The 22,049-nt window shown below is 42.9% G+C and overlaps 1 protein-coding gene across 2 annotated transcripts in view; it reads right to left on the minus strand.

Moving 5' to 3' along the window:
• PIK3R5 (phosphoinositide-3-kinase regulatory subunit 5) overlaps nucleotides 1-22,049 on the minus strand; it is a 117,534-nt gene that overhangs the window by 38,963 nt on the left and 56,522 nt on the right. For both annotated transcript variants that reach the window (XM_040437493.1, XM_040437492.1), the window contains exons 3-13: nucleotides 21,045-21,145; nucleotides 15,438-15,506; nucleotides 14,555-14,693; nucleotides 14,398-14,467; nucleotides 13,478-13,652; nucleotides 12,373-12,529; nucleotides 10,000-10,080; nucleotides 7,779-8,541; nucleotides 6,199-6,355; nucleotides 5,556-5,675; nucleotides 5,101-5,220 (exon numbers count right to left, since the gene is read on the minus strand). In XM_040437493.1, coding sequence (XP_040293427.1) covers nucleotides 5,101-5,220; nucleotides 5,556-5,675; nucleotides 6,199-6,355; nucleotides 7,779-8,541; nucleotides 10,000-10,080; nucleotides 12,373-12,529; nucleotides 13,478-13,652; nucleotides 14,398-14,467; nucleotides 14,555-14,693; nucleotides 15,438-15,506; nucleotides 21,045-21,145 — 1,952 coding nt within the window. The remainder of the gene's footprint in view (nucleotides 1-5,100; nucleotides 5,221-5,555; nucleotides 5,676-6,198; nucleotides 6,356-7,778; nucleotides 8,542-9,999; nucleotides 10,081-12,372; nucleotides 12,530-13,477; nucleotides 13,653-14,397; nucleotides 14,468-14,554; nucleotides 14,694-15,437; nucleotides 15,507-21,044; nucleotides 21,146-22,049) is intronic.

Below are 22,049 nucleotides of genomic sequence, written 5' to 3' on the forward strand. Positions count from 1 at the left end.
TATATATATTAAGTATAAATCACACCCTTTCCCAATTTTACATATAAAATATATAAAGAATAAATAAATAAACATATTACATATCGCCACGTCTGAAAAGTCCAAACTATGAAAATATAAAAAAATCTCAGAAAAAAATAAAAATAAAAACCGTGTGATTCGCCATTTTTTTTTGTCATCTTGTCCCCCCCAAAAAAAGGATAGGACTGTTCGATTATGGGCCGGACGTTCCATAAAATGCGGAATGCACGCGGCTTTCTTGGTGTTTTATTTTTTTGCGTGGTATCGAATGGTATCGAGTATCGCAATACTTTTTTATGGGTGACAACCCTGCTAAGGAGCCAGGTGAATAAGGGGCTTCATCATCATCGGGAGAAGAGGGTGGCAGCTTGCCTGTGAGGCATCAAGTCGCCTGCGTGGCCAGGAGTCAGCAAGGTGGGAGGTCGGGAGCCAAACGTACCCGGGGTAGACCACCCACTTAGCAGGAGCCTACCTGCCCAGAAAGTAGTGGTGCAGGGTTTCACGGGAGCAGTGTCGGTAGCAGTCAGTCAGTGCGGAGTGTTGGGGGTAAAATCACCTACTCGACAGTGTGGCAGTTTTTTGTTAAGCCTCCAGAGGAGGTGAACATGGCTATTTGTAGAATCTGTGGGCAGAAGATGAAGCGTGGCCAGGGTGCCAATGTTGGCACCATGGCCCTGCGTCAACATGTGCAGCGTCACCATAAAGTGGCCTGGGAGAACCGTGGCTCCGATGTGGTGGTCCAGTCTGCCGCAGCAACCGCTGCATCACCCAGTGGCACGCACCCGATTTCAGGCTGACAAGGTTCCACCACCTCATACGAAGGGAGCTGTCTGTCCTTCCCATCATCTGCTGGTCCTGATGCTCCCGCTCCTCCTCCTACTCCTTGTCAGTCATTTTATCAGCAATCGATCACCGAAGCGATTGCCAAGAGACAACAAATGCGTGCACTCATTCAACGGCGCAGAAGCTAAATGTACTCCTGGACAAGTTCCTGGTGCTGCAGTCCCTCCCTTTCCAAATGGTGGACTCTGCACCTTTCAGAGGACTGATGGCTTGTGTCGAGCTGAAGTGGAGAGTCCCAAGCCGTCATTTCTTTGCCAAAAACGCAGTACCAGCCATGCACACGTATGTAGAACAAAAGGTGGGCCAGTCCTTGAGACTGTCGGTATCTGCCAAAGTGCATGGCAGCGCCGACTTCTGGAGCTATAACTACGGTCAGGGACAATACATATCCTTTATGGCCCACTGGGTGAATGTGGTTCCTGCACAGCCACACCAGCAACTTGGCAAGGTGACGCCGCTTCCGCCTCCACATTCTCACGCCATTGGTCCTGTGACAATGTCCGCCTCTGCCTCCTCATCCTCCACCGTGTCCTCAGCCTTCACTGCAGGGACAATTCACAGTGCCCCTCCAGCATACAACATGTGCAGGGCACGTCGGTGTCACGCTATTCTGCACCTCGTTTGTCTGGGTGAACACAGGGGAGGAACTGCTCCGTGTCCTTCATAAAGAAATCGAATGCTGGCTTAATCCGCGACAACTCAAAATCGGAACCATAGTGACTGATAACGGGAAGAACATGGTGTCGGTGCTGTGTCAAGGAGGGCTGAACCATGCACCCTGCATGGCTCACGTGTTCAATCTGGTTGTCAAGCGGTTCCTGAAGTCTTCCACCCATCTGCAAGACATCCTAAAAATGGCCAGGAAACTTTGCATGCACTTCAGCCACTTGTACAGCGCAAAGCACACCCTCCTTGAGCTTCAGCGGCAGAACAGCATCCCCCAACATATCTGTGATGGTTCTCAATTATCCAGGTCATGGTATATCTGTAAAAAATAAATCAAGGCAACTGGACTTACTGTAGATTTCTTGAAAACGTTTCACTCGTTCTTCCAACGAGCTTTCTCAATTCTGAGTGACTGTACAAGAATTCTCTGAGAATAAATATGTAACTGAATCAACATCTGGTAATTATACCCCATGCTGGTACTGGTATTTCCACCCGTTGGAATTCCACCCTCCATATGTTGGACCGACTATACGAACAGAGAAAGGCCATAAAAGATTTCTTGATGATCCAAGTGGACAGGAGTACTCCTCTGTGTAACTTCGATGTCAGCCAGTGGCAGCTCATGCGTGACACCTGCCGATTGCTCAGGCCCTTTGAGGAGGCCACGTTATTTGTCAGTCGCCAGGACTACGGGATGAACAACGTCATTCCACTGCTTCATGTCCTGGAACAGATGTTGGTAAATCTGGCTGGTCAGGGGACTGGAGATGTGGTGCCTAGATCTCACGGCCACATGAGCCCTGTGGGGTCTGAACTGGAGGAGGAGGAGGATATTTGAGCACAGGCAATGTGTAGCAAAATGGGTGTTTTTTTTACACAGTTGATAGGACAGGGAGGAGCAGGAGCAGCCAGAGGAGCTACAGGGCGATGAGGAATACGAGGCAGAGGACCCAGACACACCGTGGCAGTATACAGTGGAGATGAAGGCAGGAAGTCCCTCTGAGGCATTTGTACAAATGGCCCGATGCATGCTCACTTTCTTGCGTAGTGACAGCCGAATTGTCACCATTCGGCAGAGGGATGACTTCTGGCTCTCCACTTTGTTGGACCTTCACTACCGGTCCTAAGTGGGGGCCTTTTTTTACACCCGCTGAGAGGGAGGACAAACTGAACTACTATAGAGGCATCCTATATAGTCAGTTGGATGCTGCCTATCTGCGCCATCGTCCATCCTCTCGCAGGTCTGACCGGGGGGGTCCCTCTGTGCTCACTTCATGCCATGGCTGCTTTGGCAGGGTAGGAGCAGTTCCAGCTCCGTCAGCAGCAACTTAAGTCTAGAGTCGCTGATGAGCAGCTTTCTTCACCTGCCTAGTGAAGAAACTACTCGCCAGCAGCAGCTAGACCTGGAGCAGGACCTGAACCAGCAGGTGGTGGCATACTTGGACAGCACCCTGCCACCCCACATTGAAGATCCACTGGACTACTGGGCAGCCAAACTGGATTTGTGGCCGCAACTGGCAGAGTTTGCCCTGAAAAATCTGTCCTGCCCGGCCAGTAGTGTGGCATCAGAGCAGGTGCTTAGTGCGGCGGGGGCCATAGTTACCCCAAGAAGAACTCGCCTGTCTTGTGGAGAGACTGACATTTGCCAAGATGAATCAGGTGTGGATCAGCCAGGATTTCCACCCACCAGTGCCTGATGCATCAGACTAAATTATCCATGGGGCCACACCAACACTTTGACAAAAGAGACCGGTTTCTTCTGGCTACATGCCTCAGCTACTATTCTGATGCTACCACCCGCCTGATGCCACAAATCTGATGCCAAGTGCTCCTCCTTTCACCCACCATCTTCAGCTGGTACTGGTATTGCCACCCACCTCCCCACTCTGTCACCGGATCACTCTATGGTCTCCTGATGCTGCTGTCACTCTACACTATGTCACCTTTCCACTCTGTGGTCTCCTGATGCTGCTGCCACTTCCACACTATGTCACCTTGCAACTCTGTGGTCTCCTGATGCTGCTGCCACCTCCACACAATATCACCTTGCCACTCTGTGGTCTCCTGATGCTGCTGCTACCTCAACACTATGTCACCTTGCCACTCTGTGTCCTTCTGATGCTGCTGCCACCTCCACACTCTGTCATTGAGCCACTCTGTGGTATCCTCATGCTGCTGCTGCCACCTCCACACTGTCATTGTGCCACCCTGTGGCCTCCTCCTGATGCTGGTGCTGCCGCCACCTCCACACTCTGTCATTGTGCCACTCTGTGGCCTCCTGATGATGATGATGCTGCCACCTCTACACTGTCATTGTGACACCTTGTGGCCTCCTCCTGATGCTGCTGCTGCCACTTCCACACTCTGTCATTGTGCCACACTGTGGTCTCCTCATGCTGCTGCTAGCTCCACACTGTCATTGTGCCACCCTGTGGCCTCCTCATGATGCTGCCGCTGCTGCCGCCACCTCGACACTCTGTCATTGTGGCACTCTGTGGCCACCTGATGCTGCTGCTGCTGCCACCTCCCCACTGTCATTGTGCCACCCTGTGGCCTCCTCCTGATGCTTCTGCTGCCACCACCTCCTCACTCTGTCATTGTGCCTCTCTGTGCCCTCCTGATGCTGCTGCCACCTCCACATTGTCATTGTGCCATGCTGTGGTCTCCTCCTGATGCTGCTGCCACCTCCAGACTCTGTCATTGGGCCATTCTGTGGTCTCCTCATGCTGCTTCCACCTCACCACTATGTCATAGGGCCACTCTGTGGAATTCTCATGCTGTAACCACCCTCCCCACTTCATGACTGGGCCACTATTTTGCCTTTCAGCCTGGCTGACATCATCATTTATTTGACCCTTCTTCTGATCTGTCAGAAGGAAGGAAAAATGAGATGCACAATGGATCCTGTCTATGTAACAGCTGTAAGGCCTGCATGACATGCATGACATGGCCTACAGGATAACCGTGTAAAAGGAGTGTGCTTTTTCTTGATGCTAACATTGACCTGTAAGGCTGAGTTCACACTTGAGTTATTTGGTCAGTTTTGGCCCTGTAACTGCCCAAATAAGTAAAGTGTGCAGTGATTCCAAGAGCGACCTGTCATCTACAGATTATACTAACTCACAGTATTGTTTCACTACCACAGCAGACTCCCTATGTGTGTTACTGCAAGGCACAGTGTTCTACACCACTATAAAGGTTCTCTGCAGCCAGGAAATAGTCATTTTTTAACGCGACTCGCCACTAATAAATTCGGATCGAACTGAATTTTTTCAAAAAATTTTGCGAACCGGCTGAATCTAATTTTTTAGAAATTCGCTCATCTCTAATTAGGACTTTGAGATTGTTTGTTTGCTAGTGTAGGCTGCATTTTTAAAAAGCTAGCAGTGACAGAAGCATTGTGAAGATAGAATTAAACAAACTATTTCATGGCCATTTATTTTGTCAGAAATGTGTTAACCAGGAACGCACTTCTCATGGAAACCATAAAGGTAAATTTTTTAATGAGGCACTGATCTAGATGCAGGAAGGATATTCCCTAGACCATTTGATGCACAGCGTGGTTACCTCAGCCTGGTACAACTGGAGAAGTAGAGACCGGTTGGCAAAACGGCAATAATACAGCACCATGTCGGAAAGTATGGGCAGCTTTTGGGTCTCTGCTGGGCCATTTTCAGGTGTAGAAGACTGCAAGAGAGTATAGAAGAGAACAATCGATCATCAATTGTATTGAAATATACAGGTATCTAAGTAGCCGATGATACTGCCAAACAAGGTCAAGACACAGCTATGAGCTATCTCTATGGTGCTCAGCAGTTTCTTCAGCTGTCCATGGTGCCGACGCTTCCCCATAGAAATGGGATGTCAAAGGGAAAAAAATCACTGGACATGTAGCACACAGCCTGTTTAGGTTTTCCTTGGGCTTTAACTCTGATATATCTGTGAGGACCAGCCTTATATTTGAGAGTCTGCGGCATGACAAGTTGTGAAATGGCCACAAGTAGCTCAGAGTTTTTGATTACCTGCGAGAGAACGGATGTAGAAAGATCCATCAGACCCAGGATGTTCCTCTTGTACCATGGATCCAGCATCCCGATGTAGTGAGAGATGTCATTAGTGCTTTCCTCTGTTCCTGTCATATCCTGGCGGGATAGACACTGTGACATTTAGTTCATACCTAAACCTTTTTTTTATGAATGCAGGTAGTTGGACCTGCACAGACTCACTCTATCCAATCAGTGCTGCCATTGTCAGTCCGTGCAGGTACACCCCCAACTGGTTACCTCCCCTCTGTACCCTTACTGCAGACTGCTAGTAATTCATTCATAACTTCTAGTAGAAATAATAAGGGAATGTCACAACATAGAGCCATAAGAATAGATGCTCCAGAATTGTTATTACATGGGGAATGCATGAAGCAATTAAAACAGGCATGTCAGGGGAGGTGAAAGATCCTCTTTAAGTTTTGTTGTTCAGTTATATTCAGTCAGGGATCTAGAATGCCCTGTTGATCTTTGGTAGTCTTTAAATACTAACATTCACATCAAGAGCTGCATTCATATTTCTGCTGCTTGCAACCAAGTTCCTTTAATGCTCCATATTTTGCTACAGTGCATAATGGAAATTCAGTGGTTACTACATCATACTAGGTTAGAGAGACCTTACCTCTGGAGCATTCTTTCCTGATGGGCTTGGGGATTTTAAAGGGGAGTCAGGGTTTGTCAGTGTTACGGTTGGAGAAAGACTGTTTCTTCTCACTGGCACGTAGTATAGCTGTAGCTTAAAGAACCTTGTTAACAGTGGGCATTTACTTTCCTTTAACCTGAAAATCAAAGTTGGAGACAGTGAGCAAAGAAAGCATTGCTTGGAAGCTATTATTATGGAACTGTTCGAATGAAAAAGGGTTTAGAGGGAATTTGTCGGCTCCAACAACACCCTAAACGAGAGTATGCAGTGTATAGTGTCAATGACGCTGAGTCCAATTATGTAATTTTTATCATCATACCCGCGTTCTGATGCTGTGCTCCCACAAAATAACTGTAAAATGCATTGAGAGGACTCACAAGCTCATGTACATAATTGAGAGGACTCAAGGAGGAGTCCTCTCAATACAAATGTATTGAGAGGACTCCTCCTTGAGTCCTCTCAATTACTTTTGGTTCATGGGAGCACAGCGTAGGAAAGAAAGTTAGTAAAAAATGGCATAAACTGACTCAGGGTCACTTACACTGTACACTGCTTGCGCTAGTTTGGCCGTATTTTGGAGCCCACAGATTCCCTTTAAATTCATGACAATGGACAAAAGCAACAAGTTCAATAAACATGAACTAAATGAGTAACAGACTGGTACAGAGGGAGAGAGGACCCTGCCAGTGAAGGCTTACAATCTACAAGGAAAGGGTGAAGGGGATGTTATGTGAGGGTAGAAGCTGCTCATATATGAAGTGGAGACGCTTTTCTGAAGAGGTGAGTATGCAAGTTGCTATGTAAGGATTCGAAGGTAGGGGGGAGTCTGATCTGGTGGGCTAATGAGGCCCAGAGTATACAGGATGCAGAGGAGAAATATTGGAGAAGGTTGAGTGAGAAGCAAACCAGAGGAGAGAAAATCAGGATCAGAGAATACATGTGGGGAAGTATCAGGAGATTAGGACAGAGATGTATGGAAGGAACAGGTTGTTGACTGGAGAGTTCATATGAGGAAGTATCAGGAGATTAGGTCAGATGCATGGAGAGGACAGGTTGTGGACTAGAGATTCATGTCGGGAGGTATCAGAAGATTAGAATAGAGATGTATGGAGGGAACAGGTTGACTGGAGATTTCATGTGAGGACGTATCAGGAGATTAGGATGTGGACTGGAGATTACATGTGAGGAGGTATCAGGAGGTTAGGTCAGAGATATATGCAGAGGACGGGTTGTGGAATAGAGATTTAATGTGAGGAGGTATCAGGAGATTAGGCCTGAGATGTATGGAGAGGACGGGTTGTGGACTGGAGATTTCATGTGAGGAGGTATCAGGAGATTAGGTCAGAGATGCATGTAGAAGACAGGTTGTGGACTGGAAATTACACATGGGGCGGTATCAGGAGGTTAGATCACAGGTGTATAAAGAGGGCAGGTTGTGGAGTGGATATTACATGTGAGGCGGGGTCAGGAGATTAGGCCTGAGATGTATGGAGGGTATTTGATTTATTCTGATATTACATAAAATATGCAAAAAGGGACAGAAGATGTAGGGTTTTTACCTTAGATTGCTGTAAGCTCGAGCTAACTTTCCAGAAATTCGATCAGAACCAAACACCACAACCCTCAATGTGGAAGCTTTGGAGTCCTCATTAGAGCTCAGGAAAGGCCTTCTTTTCAAAGCCAGTTTTTGGTTCTGTTGGACTTCCCAGATATGGGCACCAAGAGCATGTTGGGGAAGTGACTGAGATCTTTTTGATCGTACAGGCACTCGTCTCACCTGCGGCGTACATAAGCTACCTGCTCGTCTTAATGGTATATTCTGCAAACTGGACATAGATCCTGTTAGAGAATAGGTGGGAGAATTGCTCAAATCAGTCTTTGACTTTCCCTTAGATAAATGGTTCTTGGGTGTAAAGAGTTTACGGATCTTTTGAGTAAATTTTCGATTGACCTTTTCTTCTTGGTAATCTATCCTTTCTGGTGTCTCCTGGGAACTGTCATCACTGTCTTCAATGTATCCACTATCTACACAACTGGACAGGTTGGAGACAAATTGCATGGAGTGGTTAGAGATGTTGGCCATGTTGGCTTTCTCTTGTACGTCACTTGGCATGCTCCAGTACACATAACGTCTGGAGTTACTAGAGAATACAGAATCTCTCTTGGTATTATTGTTATGAATTTCCTCTTCTACCTCTTCCAATTCCTCTTCTTCTTCTTCCTCTTCACCATCTTCATTGTCTTCCTCATTAACTTCATATTCTGGAGAAAGACTGGTTGCTCTAGTGTCTTCTTCAGGTAAAAGTATGTTATTTAGGACATCTGCCAAAGTATTGAATGGTCAATTAATATCTGATAACATTGCAAAACAAAGTGAGACTTAAAGGGATTTTTTGCTTCCCCATATTGATGACCAATCCTCAGGATAAGTCATAATTATCAGATTGGTAGGGGTCAGACCCCCATGCACCTAATGACTGCAGAAACACTGATCGGTGGGGCTGAAATTCATGACCTATCCTGAGGATAGGTCATCAATATGGGGAAAGCAGAAAACTCCTTCAAAAGGAATCTTTCACCAGTGACCACCCTATCCAACTGTGTGCACAGACACTTAGCAGTGATTCACCTGATTAAAACGCTCCGTACCCAAGTTATGATACTTAATATGCAAATTTGGCCTTTGTTGCAATGAGGGTGTCACCATTGCTCTTGTTGCAGCCAAGCTCCGCTCCTTTCTGTGGCCAGCCCCTCCCTGGATGCTTTGATTATTAGGCCCAGGCAATGGCAAGGCACGGAGGGTGGGGCTGACCACAGAAAGGAGCGGAGCTTGGCTGCAATAGGAGCAGCGGTGGCACCCTATTTGCACCAACATTTCTAATTTGCATGTTTAGAAAGAGTAGCATAACTTGGGAACAAAGCCTCATATCTACAAAAGAGAAACATTGTTTTAATCAGGTGAACTACAGTTGTGTGTCTGTGCAAACAGCTGGAGAGGGAGGTGCTGGTGATAGATTACCTTTAAGGCCCTTTTACATGGCCCGAACATCTGACTAGTTATCTGGAACAAAATGTTTCTACATTGTTTGTAGGCCAATCATTGCCTTGTGTGAACACTGATGTGCTGCCAACAAACTGTATGAGGATGAACAATCGCAGCAGTGATCATTCATCCCCATACAGAAGGGATGATTGTTGCATGTAAGTTTAGCCGAATGATTGGGAGGTGATCGGGACCAAATGCTTTATTCTTGATCATTGCCCTGTGCATTAGAGACTGCAGTCCAAGTAAACCAATTCTGCTTTGGAGGCATCATACATTATATATACCGAATGCCCATCCTCTCCTGAGGAATGCAGCATCTCCATTTATCCATCTACACCAAAAGGTTCATAGCACCAGTAACAAAGTAATTAAAAGCAGCTTAATGAGATAACTCTGACAGATGCATTAAGCATGTCAGAGACTTCTGAGCAGAGTATGTAACCCTGAAAACAGCACAATGGCGGTATTAATTGCTGTCATTACTGTGTAAAGATTTTGCAAACATTTTAGTGATTTCAGTGTAAATCAAGGAGGGGAGTGATAGGGGAAGGAGTTACCAAGAAATTAGATTAGGTGCTGATGTACATGTCTGTGGTTAGAGACTGTTGTAATAGCAAATTCCTTAATTGGCTAATTTAAAAGCAGTTAAATGAATGCAATAGCTACAGTAAGCATCATGACTATCCTAGAATATATTAGTAATGTATAAAAAAAATACATATATATGTTCTTACCAAAGTTGTCCTGATCCCAGGTGTATGTGTAACATTTGGGAACTGGAAGATAGATGGGTTGAAACTGGCCCACGGAGATACCTGGTTAAAGGTAAAAGAAGGTCTTGTACATTTTTTGTGACTAGGTAACAATTGCTGGCATACAGCAGGATATAAATGCAGACTTGGAATTCATACACCGTGCATTCCTACAGCAGGCACCCATCAGCAGTGACTAGGATCGGTGATGACGCCAATCCTGGTCATTTAACTTCAGATGCTGCTGTCACTAAAGACCAAGGCATCTGTGAGGTTAGACACAGGAGCCCCTGTGGCGAAATCACGGGGCTCCGTTCACTTTCTATGACGGCATGGGGCCTAACTGCCTGATAAGCGATGCCTAATGAAGCCTGTGAAAATTCTATAGACTTCAGTTGTATTTTATTGCAGTCTCTGGGACAAGCAATCAGAAGATTGAATGTTCGAGTCCCATATGATGACAAAAATTTACAGCATAAGGGTTCATTCACACGTCAGCAATTTCGTTCCGCATTTTGCGGAACGGAATTGCGGACCTATTAATTTCTATAGGGCAGCACGATGTGCTGCCCGGATCCGGAATAGCGGATCCGCACTTCCGGGTCTGCGATTCCGTTCCCGAAAAAAATAGAACATGTCCTATTCTTGTCCGCAATTGCGGACAAGAATAGGCATTTTCTATTAAGTGGCGGCGATGTGCGGTCTGCAAAATTCAAAAAGTAAAGTAAAAAAATGTTACTTTTTTTTTTTTAAAACCCAACTATAATATTAAAAATTCAAGTCACCTCCCTTTCCCAATTTTACATATTAAAATAAATAATAAAAATGAAAACTTAACAGGTGTTGCCGTGTCCGAAAATGTCCAAACTAGGGTTGCACCGGGTATCGAATTATTGATACCCACTCGATACCGAGATTTGCCTTTTACCGATACTAGGCTGCGCTCACAGAACATGGTACGTGCTGCTCTCAGCGCGCACCATGTTCACTCAGCAGCACAGTGGAGAAGGAGTCTCTTCCTTCCCCTGTGCCGCTGCTGCTGCTGCCACCAGTGAAGGGAAAGAGGGGAGGAGGAGAAGAGGGGCTGTGGCCACTGCGCCACCAATGAAGATAACTAAACCATTAATACAAATACAGGAGGCGGATGCCGGCTGCAGAATCACATAGCCGAGACCCGACCTCTTTGACAGGGTGCTGCGATCAGCGGAAGTGTGGCACCTGAGGGGTTAACTGCCGCTGATCGCAGCTCCCTGTCATAGAGGTCGGGTGTCGGCTATGTGATTCTGCCGCCGGCACCTGTATCGTGTATTTGTATTAAACGTTAGTTATCTTCATTGGTGGGGCAGTGCGCCCTCCCCCCCCACCAACACCAGTATTAAATCATTGGTGGCAGTGGCCACAGGGTCCCCCCCCCTCTTCATTGGTGGTGCAGCGGCAATTCCGATCGGAGCCCCAGCAATATAATCACGGGGCTCTGATCATTTACCACGGCAGCCTGGACGCTTTGGCTGCCATGGTAAGCTCCTTGCTCTATTAGGGTGAATGGGACAAGAGATCAAAAGATCCCAGGTTTTAACCCCCAAGGGGGGAAATAGTTATTAAATAAAAAGTAAAAAATTTAAAGTTAAAAAAAAACACACACTAAAATATTAAGTATAAATCACCCCCTTTCCCAACTTTACATATAAAATATATAAGCAATAAATAAATTAACATATTACATATCGCCACGTCCAAAAAGTCCAAACTATTAAAATATTTAAAAAATCTCCTATGCGGTGAACACCGTAACAGAAAAAATTAATAAATAAAAACTTCACTATAAAAACGCCATTTTTTAGTAACCTTGTCCCCCCAAAAATTAGGATAGGACTGTTCAATTATGGGCCGGACATTCCATAAAATGCTTTTTTTGTGTTTTATTTTTTTTTTTGCGTGGTATCAAGTTTTGCAATACTTTTTTATGGTATCAAAATCGAATCAAAATTTTGTTATCGTGACAACCCTAGTCCAAACTATTAAAATATCAAAATATTTTTCCTGCATGGTGAACACCGTAGTGAAGAAATATGCAAATTTGGTATTGCCATAATCGTATTGACCCACAGAATAAGGACGTCATGTCATTTTTAGACCCAAAAAACCATAGCAGAATTGTATTGAAATGCAAGGTATCGTAAATTAAATGGTGCCATTAAAAAAGTCCCGAAAAAAATAAGTCCTTCTATGCCTATGTGAATGAAAAATTTGAAAAGTTGTGGCTTTTGGAAGGTAGAAAGGATTAGAAAGGAAAAAAAAAACAAATTTGCAAAAACAAAGCTTGGCTCGGTCTTAAAGGGTTTAAAGGAAACTCACCTGTTTTGTCCCCTAGAAAATCAGCTTGTTTCCCAATCTCCTGCAGCTTTGCCTTTAACCACTCCCTGTTTTTTCCTATGTCGCTGTCATTGGCTGCTTGTTCTACAGTCTCTGTCAAATCGACAACGACCGTTTCAAGTTCCTCTACAGTCTTGGACTGAAAAGAGACATAACCTCATGACATAATCACATCCGTATTCAGCTGAGAACACTAGTTTTAAGGGGTTCTCCAGGAATTAGGAAAATAAAAATACTTAAATATTACTTTGTTCTAAATATATTTCCTTTCATTAGTTATAATGGCTTGTTTTGTTTGTGGAGTAATCATCAGGAGAAATAAAATGGCCGCCGTCCTATTAGTACACATAGAACCTGTCCTAATCACACAGGAGGACAAGTTACTTCACATCACTGAGCTATACAGCTGCCTCATCCTCCTCTCTGCTCTGCTTGTCAGTGATCCTGAATGGAGTTCATGAGGAGACATGAAGTACAGAGAGGACAGACCAGAGAGGACAGACAGGACAGACTGAGGTAATGGAGACTGCATACAAACAAGTGCTGATGCTTGTTACCCCACCCTCTTCTCTGTACCTCATGTCTCCTCATGATCTCCATTGCTACAGAGATTCATTTTATCAGCTGTACTCAGGATCATAATCCCTGACAAGAAGAGGACAGAGGAGGATGAGGCAGCTCTTTATCTCATTGTTATGAAGTAACTTGTCCTGCTGTGTGATTAGGACAGGTTCTGTGTGTACTAATAGGATGGCGGCCGTTTTATTTCTCCTAATGATTGCTCCCAAGACAAAATGAGCCATTATAACTAATGAAAGGTATTTGGGTATATATTTATAATAAAGTAATATTTAAGTATTTACATTTTCTTAATTCCCGGAGAACCCCTTTTAAGAACCTCACGGCACTGTGGGTAGATGGTACTGTGGGTAAGTTGTCATGCTTCAAACCCTCTGAGGCATGACCGGGTCAGGTAGAGGCAGCCTCAGGGATCTTCATCAGGTTGGGGGCACCTTTTGGTTCCTGTTGCATTTCATTTAATATCCTGTGGTTCTGTAGTAACATGCATCACATTAGTGATACCTACCTTGAGTTTCTCCTTTATATCGGTGATTTGAGGGGATGGTCCTAGGTTGGCCTGGTACAGGTGCTCGATGAGAGAAATGTAAGTGTTTTGGGGGGTTTGCTCTGTGTTGCTGAGATTGTCAACGACTGACAGAAACTCTTTAGGAAGCTCTAGAGGGTTCACCAAGAGCACCGTCCTAGAAGAAAGAGAAAACTTTTGAGACATTAAACTAACGCTCAGTTCTCTTGCTACTTTGCTTTGCCACTTTTGTAGTCACTGAAAGTCAAACACAAGGTGGCGCTATACCTACATTTAGGTGTGATCTTTAGTTTACATTGCTAGTGTCGATACTATGTGGGTTAAATAGGATTAGCAAAGCTTAAATCTCATCAATGGGTAGTATTCACAAATATTCCAGCTGCAGCAATTAAAGGGGTATCCCATGACTGGTGTAAACAAATGAAAATCAGATATCATATAGTACATGACAATCTCTTTTTCTAACAAAGAACCTGCCCTGTACACCACGTGGATCCAGAGTTCTTCCCATTCATTGCTCCAATTCCAATTTTCTTCAGACTGGCACTTCAGGGGCGTTTCCTTGCTGAGATGGTATGTCCTTTCTGCTGCAGCTCTCTCTCTCCTTGTAACTACCACATCTTCAAACTGAAGATACGGCTGGGGGTAGTCTAAGGATGGAACTGAGCATGTACAACCACCTCAGTGAGGTGGACAGAGAAATAAGGAAACTAACTAACAGCAGGTGGCGCTTTACAGATAGATCTTATTGAAAAATTCTGTGGTTATACAAAATTTTAATTTGCATGCAATTACAAAAGTGTCCAGATCCTAGGGGTGGATTGAATTTTTTTTTTCCATCTTCTTTTTTATGGAGCAATCCCTTGAATGTTCAGTGCTTAGCGAATTTCACCTTCACTTACACAATGCTGGGCAAGGATGATTTCGTCAAGAGGCCCTGTTCTGCTCTAACCAGACGCTGATAGGTGATCCCTGTCAACGGAAATGACATCATCACTGACCCCGCTGTGGAGTGGCGGTATGTACAGAACAATGATTATTACAGCATTATAAAAGTACCTGGAACTTTTTGCTCCTCACTAATAAAGGTCAAAATCTCCTGGTAAATGTCGCAGTATGGCGCCGGCCAAGTAAGGAAGACGTGAAATGTCTCAAAGGCTTTAGATAGAAGGCTACACTCTTCAGGAATCCAGGGGGCCTGCAATGCAGATAGACAGATGGACACATCGCAGTTAGAATAGAAAATGTTAACGCTAAATACACAATATTAATGAATGCTGGACGCCCATGCCAACACCGGTGACAACTTGTTTTATTTTAAAACATTCAGGAGGAGATTTATCAAAACTGGTGGAAAAAAAAAGAGGCTTAATTGCCCATAGCAATCAGTCAGATTCTGATAAATGTAAGGAATCTGGTTGCCATTTTTTCTTTACACCATTGTGTTCTTCATAGATACAAAAGTGACAATCACAATGGCAGAAAAAGACTGATGTCCATCCAAACTGCCCCTTCTACAAGGGTCCATTCAGACGTCCGCATGAATGGTCTGCATCCATTCGGAACGGTGCGGACCTATTCATTTTCAATAGGGCCGCGGACCGGAAGTGCGGAGGCGGACAGCACACAGTTCGCTGTCCGCATCCGCACTTCCGGTCCGTGGCCCCGCAAAAAAAGAATTGTTAGCTATATGCGGTGTCTGTGTTTTATGGACCGCAAAACACTACAGACGTCTGAATGGACCGTTAGGGTTTTTTTTCATAATGAATATTTTTAACTTTATTTTTATTTGTTGTTAAGTCATCCTTGTCATCGATGTATTGTACTTTCATGTTGTGACCAGCAGGTGGCACCAAATGAACATCTGACTACTAGTGCGAGGTTATGATGCCGTAGATGGCATCTGACTGACTGTAGTTCCTTATATACCCATATTGCTTACCAAGAGAACAGCAAAATGGAACATCAAGGCCAAAGGCGTGAGAAGCTCGTACTCGCATTTTTCCTGGGCCTGCAAAAAAAATTAAATATTTTTTAAATAATAATAGTAAAGTGGTGTTATGGATGCTTGGGATATGAGCAGCATCTGAATAAAGGGGTTATCCCATGATTAATGTAAAAAAATAAAATGAGACATCATATAGTACACGACAATCTCTTTCTAACAAAGCCGGAACCAGCCCTGTACCTCACATGGATCCAGAGATCTCCCCATTCATTGCTCTGCTGGATTTATATCAAGCTGACAGCTCAAGGGGAGTGTCTTTTCTGCTGCAGCTAAGGGGGCGTGTCCATTCTTTCCCTATCACAGCTCAGGGGGCGTGTCCATTCTCTCCCTATCACAGCTCAGGAGGCACTTGAAGGCTAAAACTGAGCATGTGCGGCCATCTCACTGAGCAGGACCAAGAAATAAGAAAAAGAACAAACAGCAGGTGGCGCTATACAGATAGATTTTATTGAATATCTCCGTGGCTGTGCAAAATTTTTAATTACATGCAATTTCAAAAGTATTCAGATCCAGGTGCTGGTTTGAAAAATGTAGAATATTTTTCGTGGGACAACCCCTTTAATGAAGTTTTTAAAGCCATCCTTCGGTTCCCTGAATTCTCTGATGGATAACCCCTTCCCTACTCAATAAACACAAAATTTAAAACAACAACATTTCCACCAGCTTTCCACATTTGTAGGGGAATTCCTGTCCATAAGATCAGTAGAGTTGAGATCCCAACTGATTTCCAAAAAAGAGGTTAGGTGCTGTGTGTAATTCACACTGAAGCACCAGCAAGGAGAATGTCATACTCTGAGAACTGCTCTGAGCGCCGCAAATGAGTGACTGAAATCACTATACGATCCCAAAGGAGTTCTCAGAATGTGTGTGCTTCACAGCTCAGTGATCCCTACTGATGTTATGTATGTGTCCGTTTTTCAGTCCGCCAGATACAGATGAGGCATCGCAGAAATATTGATGACCTGACACAGATTTTGCAAGGGGAATGGTCCAAATTTCCCCCTTAGCATTGTGAATATCTTGTCTTAAAGCTATAGAAAATGTTTCATGGAGGTGAATGTCGCCATTTTTTCATTACTTTAGCACCCAAAAAAATAATAAAAAGTGATCAAAAAGTCTTACACACTCCAAAATGGTATTAGCTTCTCTGACCAGACCGCACAGCAGTATAGTGATTTATAATGCTGTATGTCTCTGATCGAACTCAGCTGTAATGATTTGTGCTTAGATAATGCCATCAATACAAATCATTACAGTGGAGGTCGGGCAGAGACACACAGCGTGTGTCTCCCCTGCTTCATTTAGACCCATAAAAATCTAAGTAAAAAAAATAAAAATACAATGTGTAAATAATAAAATAAAAATTCACAAAACTAAAGCAAATGGACTGTAAGTCATTCATCACAATAGACTATAGTATGAGTAGTAGAATATTACTGTGCCCCCTCCATCCTGCATTCATCATGGCAGTCTATGATAACTGCTAGACCTGACTGAACGATCAATATTGATGCTTCGTATGTACGACACAATGGAGATGTGACATGTCCGTCCTGTTTCCATAAGTCCTTGTATGTGTGAGACTGACAGTGTGAATTTACTTCATGACAAGGCTGAAAATGACAATAAATGTAAACAAGCAGCAATAATAGGATAGAGGAGTACAGGGGCTGAGAGGGTCTATTGTGTAGGTGCAGGACACGCGGTGACTCTGGGGGATAATTCATGTCACCTGTCTTGATTAATGACCTCCATGTTGTTTGTTGTGAGTTTAAAGTTTGAGAACAAGGACCTTCTTCCTGCCTGGTCCTCCTTGTTTGTCCTGTGGGCCCATTGTTGCCAGCCACGATCTGGACAGGAGAGTAAACTCAGGAAGCAATGTCTCTTCCCCTCCAATTTCCATTCACAGCGCAGATGTTAGAGAATAAGGTTCCTTCATTGACTGCAGGTTCCCATCAACCTCAGGGGAAAAACTGCACCTGACATACAGTACCATACACTGATAATGCTGTATAAGAGGTAAAGCAGGTGTATTATGTGTGCTAAATAAAAAGTATTGGGCAGTATAGCGGTTATATTCTTGTACATAGGAGCAGTATTATAGTAGTTATATTCTTGTAGATAGGAGCAGTATTATAGTAGTTATATTCTTGTATATAGGGGCAGTATTATAGTAGTTATATTCTTGTACATAGGAGGCAGTATTATAGTAGTTATACTCTTATACATAGGAGGCAGTATTATAGTAGTTATATTCTTGTACATAGGAGCAGTATTATAGTAGTTATATTCTTGTACATAGGAGGCAGTATTATAGTAGTTATATTCTTGTACATAGGAGCAGAATTATAGTAGTTACATTCTTGCACACAGGAAGCAGTATTATAGTAGTTATATCCTTGTACATAGGAGGCAGTATTATAGTAGTTATATTCTTGTACATAGGAGCAGAATTATAGTAGTTATATTCGTGTACATAGGAGCAGTATTATAGTAGTTATATTCTTGTACATAGGAGCAGTATTATAGTAGTTATATTCTTGTACATAGGAGGCAGTATTATAGTAGTTATATTCTTGTACATAGGAGCAGTATTAAAGTAGTTATATACTTGTACACAGGAGTAGTATTATAATAGTTATATTCTTGTAAGTAGGAGCAGTATTATAGTAGTTATATTCTTGTACGTAGGAGCAGTATTATAGTAGTTATATTCTTGTACACAGGAGCAGTATTATAGTAGTTATATTCTTGTACATAGGAGCAGTATTATAGTAGTTATATACTTGTACATAGGAGGCAGTATTATAGTAGTTATATTCTTGTACATAGGAACAGTATTTATAGTAGTTATATAGTTGTACACAGGAGTAATATTATAGTAGTTATATTCGTGTACATAGGAGCAGTATTATATTAGTTATATTCTTGTACATAGGAGGCAGTATTATAGTAGTTATATTCTTGTACATAGGAGCAGTATTTTAGGAGTTATATTTTTGTACATAGGAGGCAGTATTATAGTAGTTATATTCTTGTACGTAGGAGCAGTATTATACTAGTTATATTCTTGTACATAGGGCAGTATTATAGTAGTTATATTCTTGTACATAGGGCAGTATTATAGTAGTTATATTCTTGTACATAGGAGCAGTATTATAGTAGTTATATTCTTGTACATAGGAGCAGTATTATAGTAGTTATATTCTTGTACATAGGAGCAGTATTATAGTAGTTATATTCTTGTACATAGGAGCAGTATTATAGTAGTTATATTCTTGTACATAGGAGCAGTATTATAGTAGTTATATTCTTGTACATAGGAGCAGTATTATAGTAGTTATATTCTTGTACATTGAAGCAGTATTATAGTAGTTATATTCTTGTACATAGCAGCAGTATTATAGTAATTATATTCTTGTACATAGGAGCAGTATTATAGTAGTTATATTCTTGTACATAGGAGGCAGTATTATAGTAGTTATATTCTTGTACATAGGAGGCAGTATTATAGTAGTTATATTCTTGTACATAGGAGGCAGTATTATAGTAGTTATATTCTTGTACATAGGAGGCAGTATTATAGTAGCTATAGTCTTGTACATAGGAGGCAGGATTATAGTAGTTATATTCTGTACATAGGAGCAGTATTATAGTAGTTATATTCTTGTACATAGGAGCAGTATTATAGTAGTTATAATCTCTGTCCTGCAGATGATAACCTGCTTCAGAGGTGACTGATGAGCTAGTGCAGATGAGAGAAGCTGGGTCTGTGGGAAGATGAGGCAGCAGTGAAGAGGAGCCTATGCTGCAGCAACACTTGACTTGGACAGGGGGAGGAAGAGTATGGAGACTTCCCATCAGAGCTTGAGATATACAGTGGAGCAGAGCTGCAAGAGCTACTCCAAGCTATGGCACTTAAATATGTACTGTGATCTCCTATAGAGAGACTAAAATCCATATATATGTAAGATAAAGTTTGAGTTTGCTGCAAATTTTATATCTGCTTTTATTTCTACACTTTCCAAACAACCTGACCCCTTTACAAGTGGAGTTCCATTCATATGTGACTACAAGGTGAAACTTTTTCCACTTGAGAATTTTCAGATAATTTGTGTGTCATTGTTCTCATTCATGAAGTGATCATACACAAAAAAATAAGAAAGCATTAAAATGTTTTTCTCTGTCGTTAAATCTGGAATTGATAATGCTGATGTCATCTCATACTTCCGAAGATATGACTAGTTAGTGATGTCATCCTCCAGAAGATATGTGACTAGTGATGTCATCCTCCAGAAGATATGTGACTAGTGATGTCATCCTCCAGAAGATATGTGACTAGTGATGTCATCCTCCAGAAGATATGTGACTAGTGATGTCATCCTCCAGAAGATATGTGACTAGTGATGTCATCCTTCAGAAGATATATGACTAGTGAGGTCATTCTCCAGAAGATATGTGACTAGTGATGTCATTCTCCAGAAGATTTGTGACTAGTGATCTAATCCTCCAGAAGATATGTGACTAGTGGTGTCATCCTCCAGAAGATTTGTGACTAGTGATGTCATCCTCCAGAAGATATGTAACAAGTGATGTCATCCTCCATAAAATATGTGACCAGTGATGTCATTCCCCAGAAGATATGTGACTAGTGATCTCATCCTCCAGAAGATTTGTGACTAGTGATCTCATCCTCTCAGAAGATTTGTGACTAGTGATCTCATCCTCCAGAAGATATGTGACTAGTGATCTCATCCTCCAGAAGATATGTGACTAGAGATCTCATCCTCCAGAAGATTTGTGACTAGTGATCTCATCCTCCCAGAAGATTTGTGACTAGTGATCTCATCCTCCAGAAGATATGTGACTAGTGATCTCATCCTCCAGAAGATATGTGACTAGTGATCTTATCCTCCAGAAGATATGTGACTAGTGATCTCATCCTCCAGAAGATATGTGACTAGTGATCTCATCCTCCAGAAGATATGTGACTAGTGATCTCATCCTCCAGAAGATATGTGACTAGTGGTGTCATCCTCCAGAAGATTTGTGACTAGTGATCTCATCCTCCAGAAGATATGTGACTAGTGATCTCATCCTCCCAGAGGATTTGTGACTAGAGATCTCATCCTCCAGAAGATATGTGACTAGTGATCTCATCCTCCAGAAGATATGTGACTAGTGATCTCATCCTCCAGAAGATATGTGACTAGTGATCTCATCCTCCAGATGATATGTGACTAGTGATCTCATCCTCCAGAAGATATATGACTAGTGATGTCATCTTTCTGATCTGAGCCATAATTTGGTGTAAAGTACCTCTCTTCTTTTGTGAATCTGGTGTAAACAGGTAGCTCTTGTGTTGTGTACACTTTGCTGTACTCCTTGTCATACATTTATTAGCACAAGACAAAATGCAGGTCTATGAGATTTCTCCATATACTTAGAGTTACTAATGTTCTGCCACCCCCATTCCCTTCTCTAGCTGATGGTGAAGAAGACATGAATAACCTCTAATAAGATATATAAATCATCCCTCACCTCTCTGGTCCTGTCCAGGATTTTCTCAGCCAGTATAGTGTGATTGGCGGCCTCACGATTCACCAGCTCCGCTAAACTCCAGTAATTAAGACACAGCCCAGCTGTAAGAGAAGAGCGGTTATGGCAGATAGAACGGTGAATGAGCGCCGTCACACATCATAACCTGCAGTGCGGCGCGAGATTAATTTACACAAATGAAATACGTTACTTGGGGTGATCCCCAAGTTCAGTTTTTTTAATGCCGTTTTTGAAACCAAAACCGGGAGTGAATTAAAAAAAAGTGGAGAAGTTGTATATGCCCTTAATAAGATCTCTCCTTTTATGATCCACACCTGATTTTGGCTTCAAAAACTGCACCAGAAAGCTTGACCGTCTGGCAGCACCCCTAGCAGAATGCAGTCCTTCCCAGTCAGACTGGTGAAGCGGGCACAGAGACATTGACGCCCTTAGTTTTAAAGTTAAGGCTGAATTTACTGTAACTGCAGTGTCTTTTTTTCTATGTACATCGAGAAAGCTTCCGACCCGGTGTCCATATCCATAGGCCCCCATTTACTATTATGGCCTCCATTGGTACAGTATATCTATTTGTTTCACCTGTATGGATTTACACCATTTCTGCTCTGTTCTACACAGTGGCATCCCATGGAAAAAATAAAATAATATACTATATATACCCTGCAGTATACACTTTGTTAAAATGGGAGCCTATGGGTGATCTGTGCCACCATAGTCCAGTAAATGGGAGCTGAGCTCAAGTGAATGCACCACGCAGTGGACAAATCGTTCTGCTTCTGGCTGTGTCTGCTGTTATTTCTGGCATCAGGGGCCCCTGAGAACATCTGATCGGTGGAGGTGCCGATTGTTGTAACCCATCGATCTGATGTTGATGACCTATTCTGAGTATTGGTCATCAATATCTAGTGTGAGGACATCCCCTTTGAGGTAAATAGCATTTATCATGTAGAGGAAGTTAATACAAGGCACTTACTAATGTATTGTTATTAT

This window comes from Bufo bufo, chromosome 6 (genome assembly GCF_905171765.1).
Source record: "Bufo bufo chromosome 6, aBufBuf1.1, whole genome shotgun sequence".
Taxonomy (NCBI): Eukaryota; Metazoa; Chordata; class Amphibia; order Anura; family Bufonidae; genus Bufo; species Bufo bufo.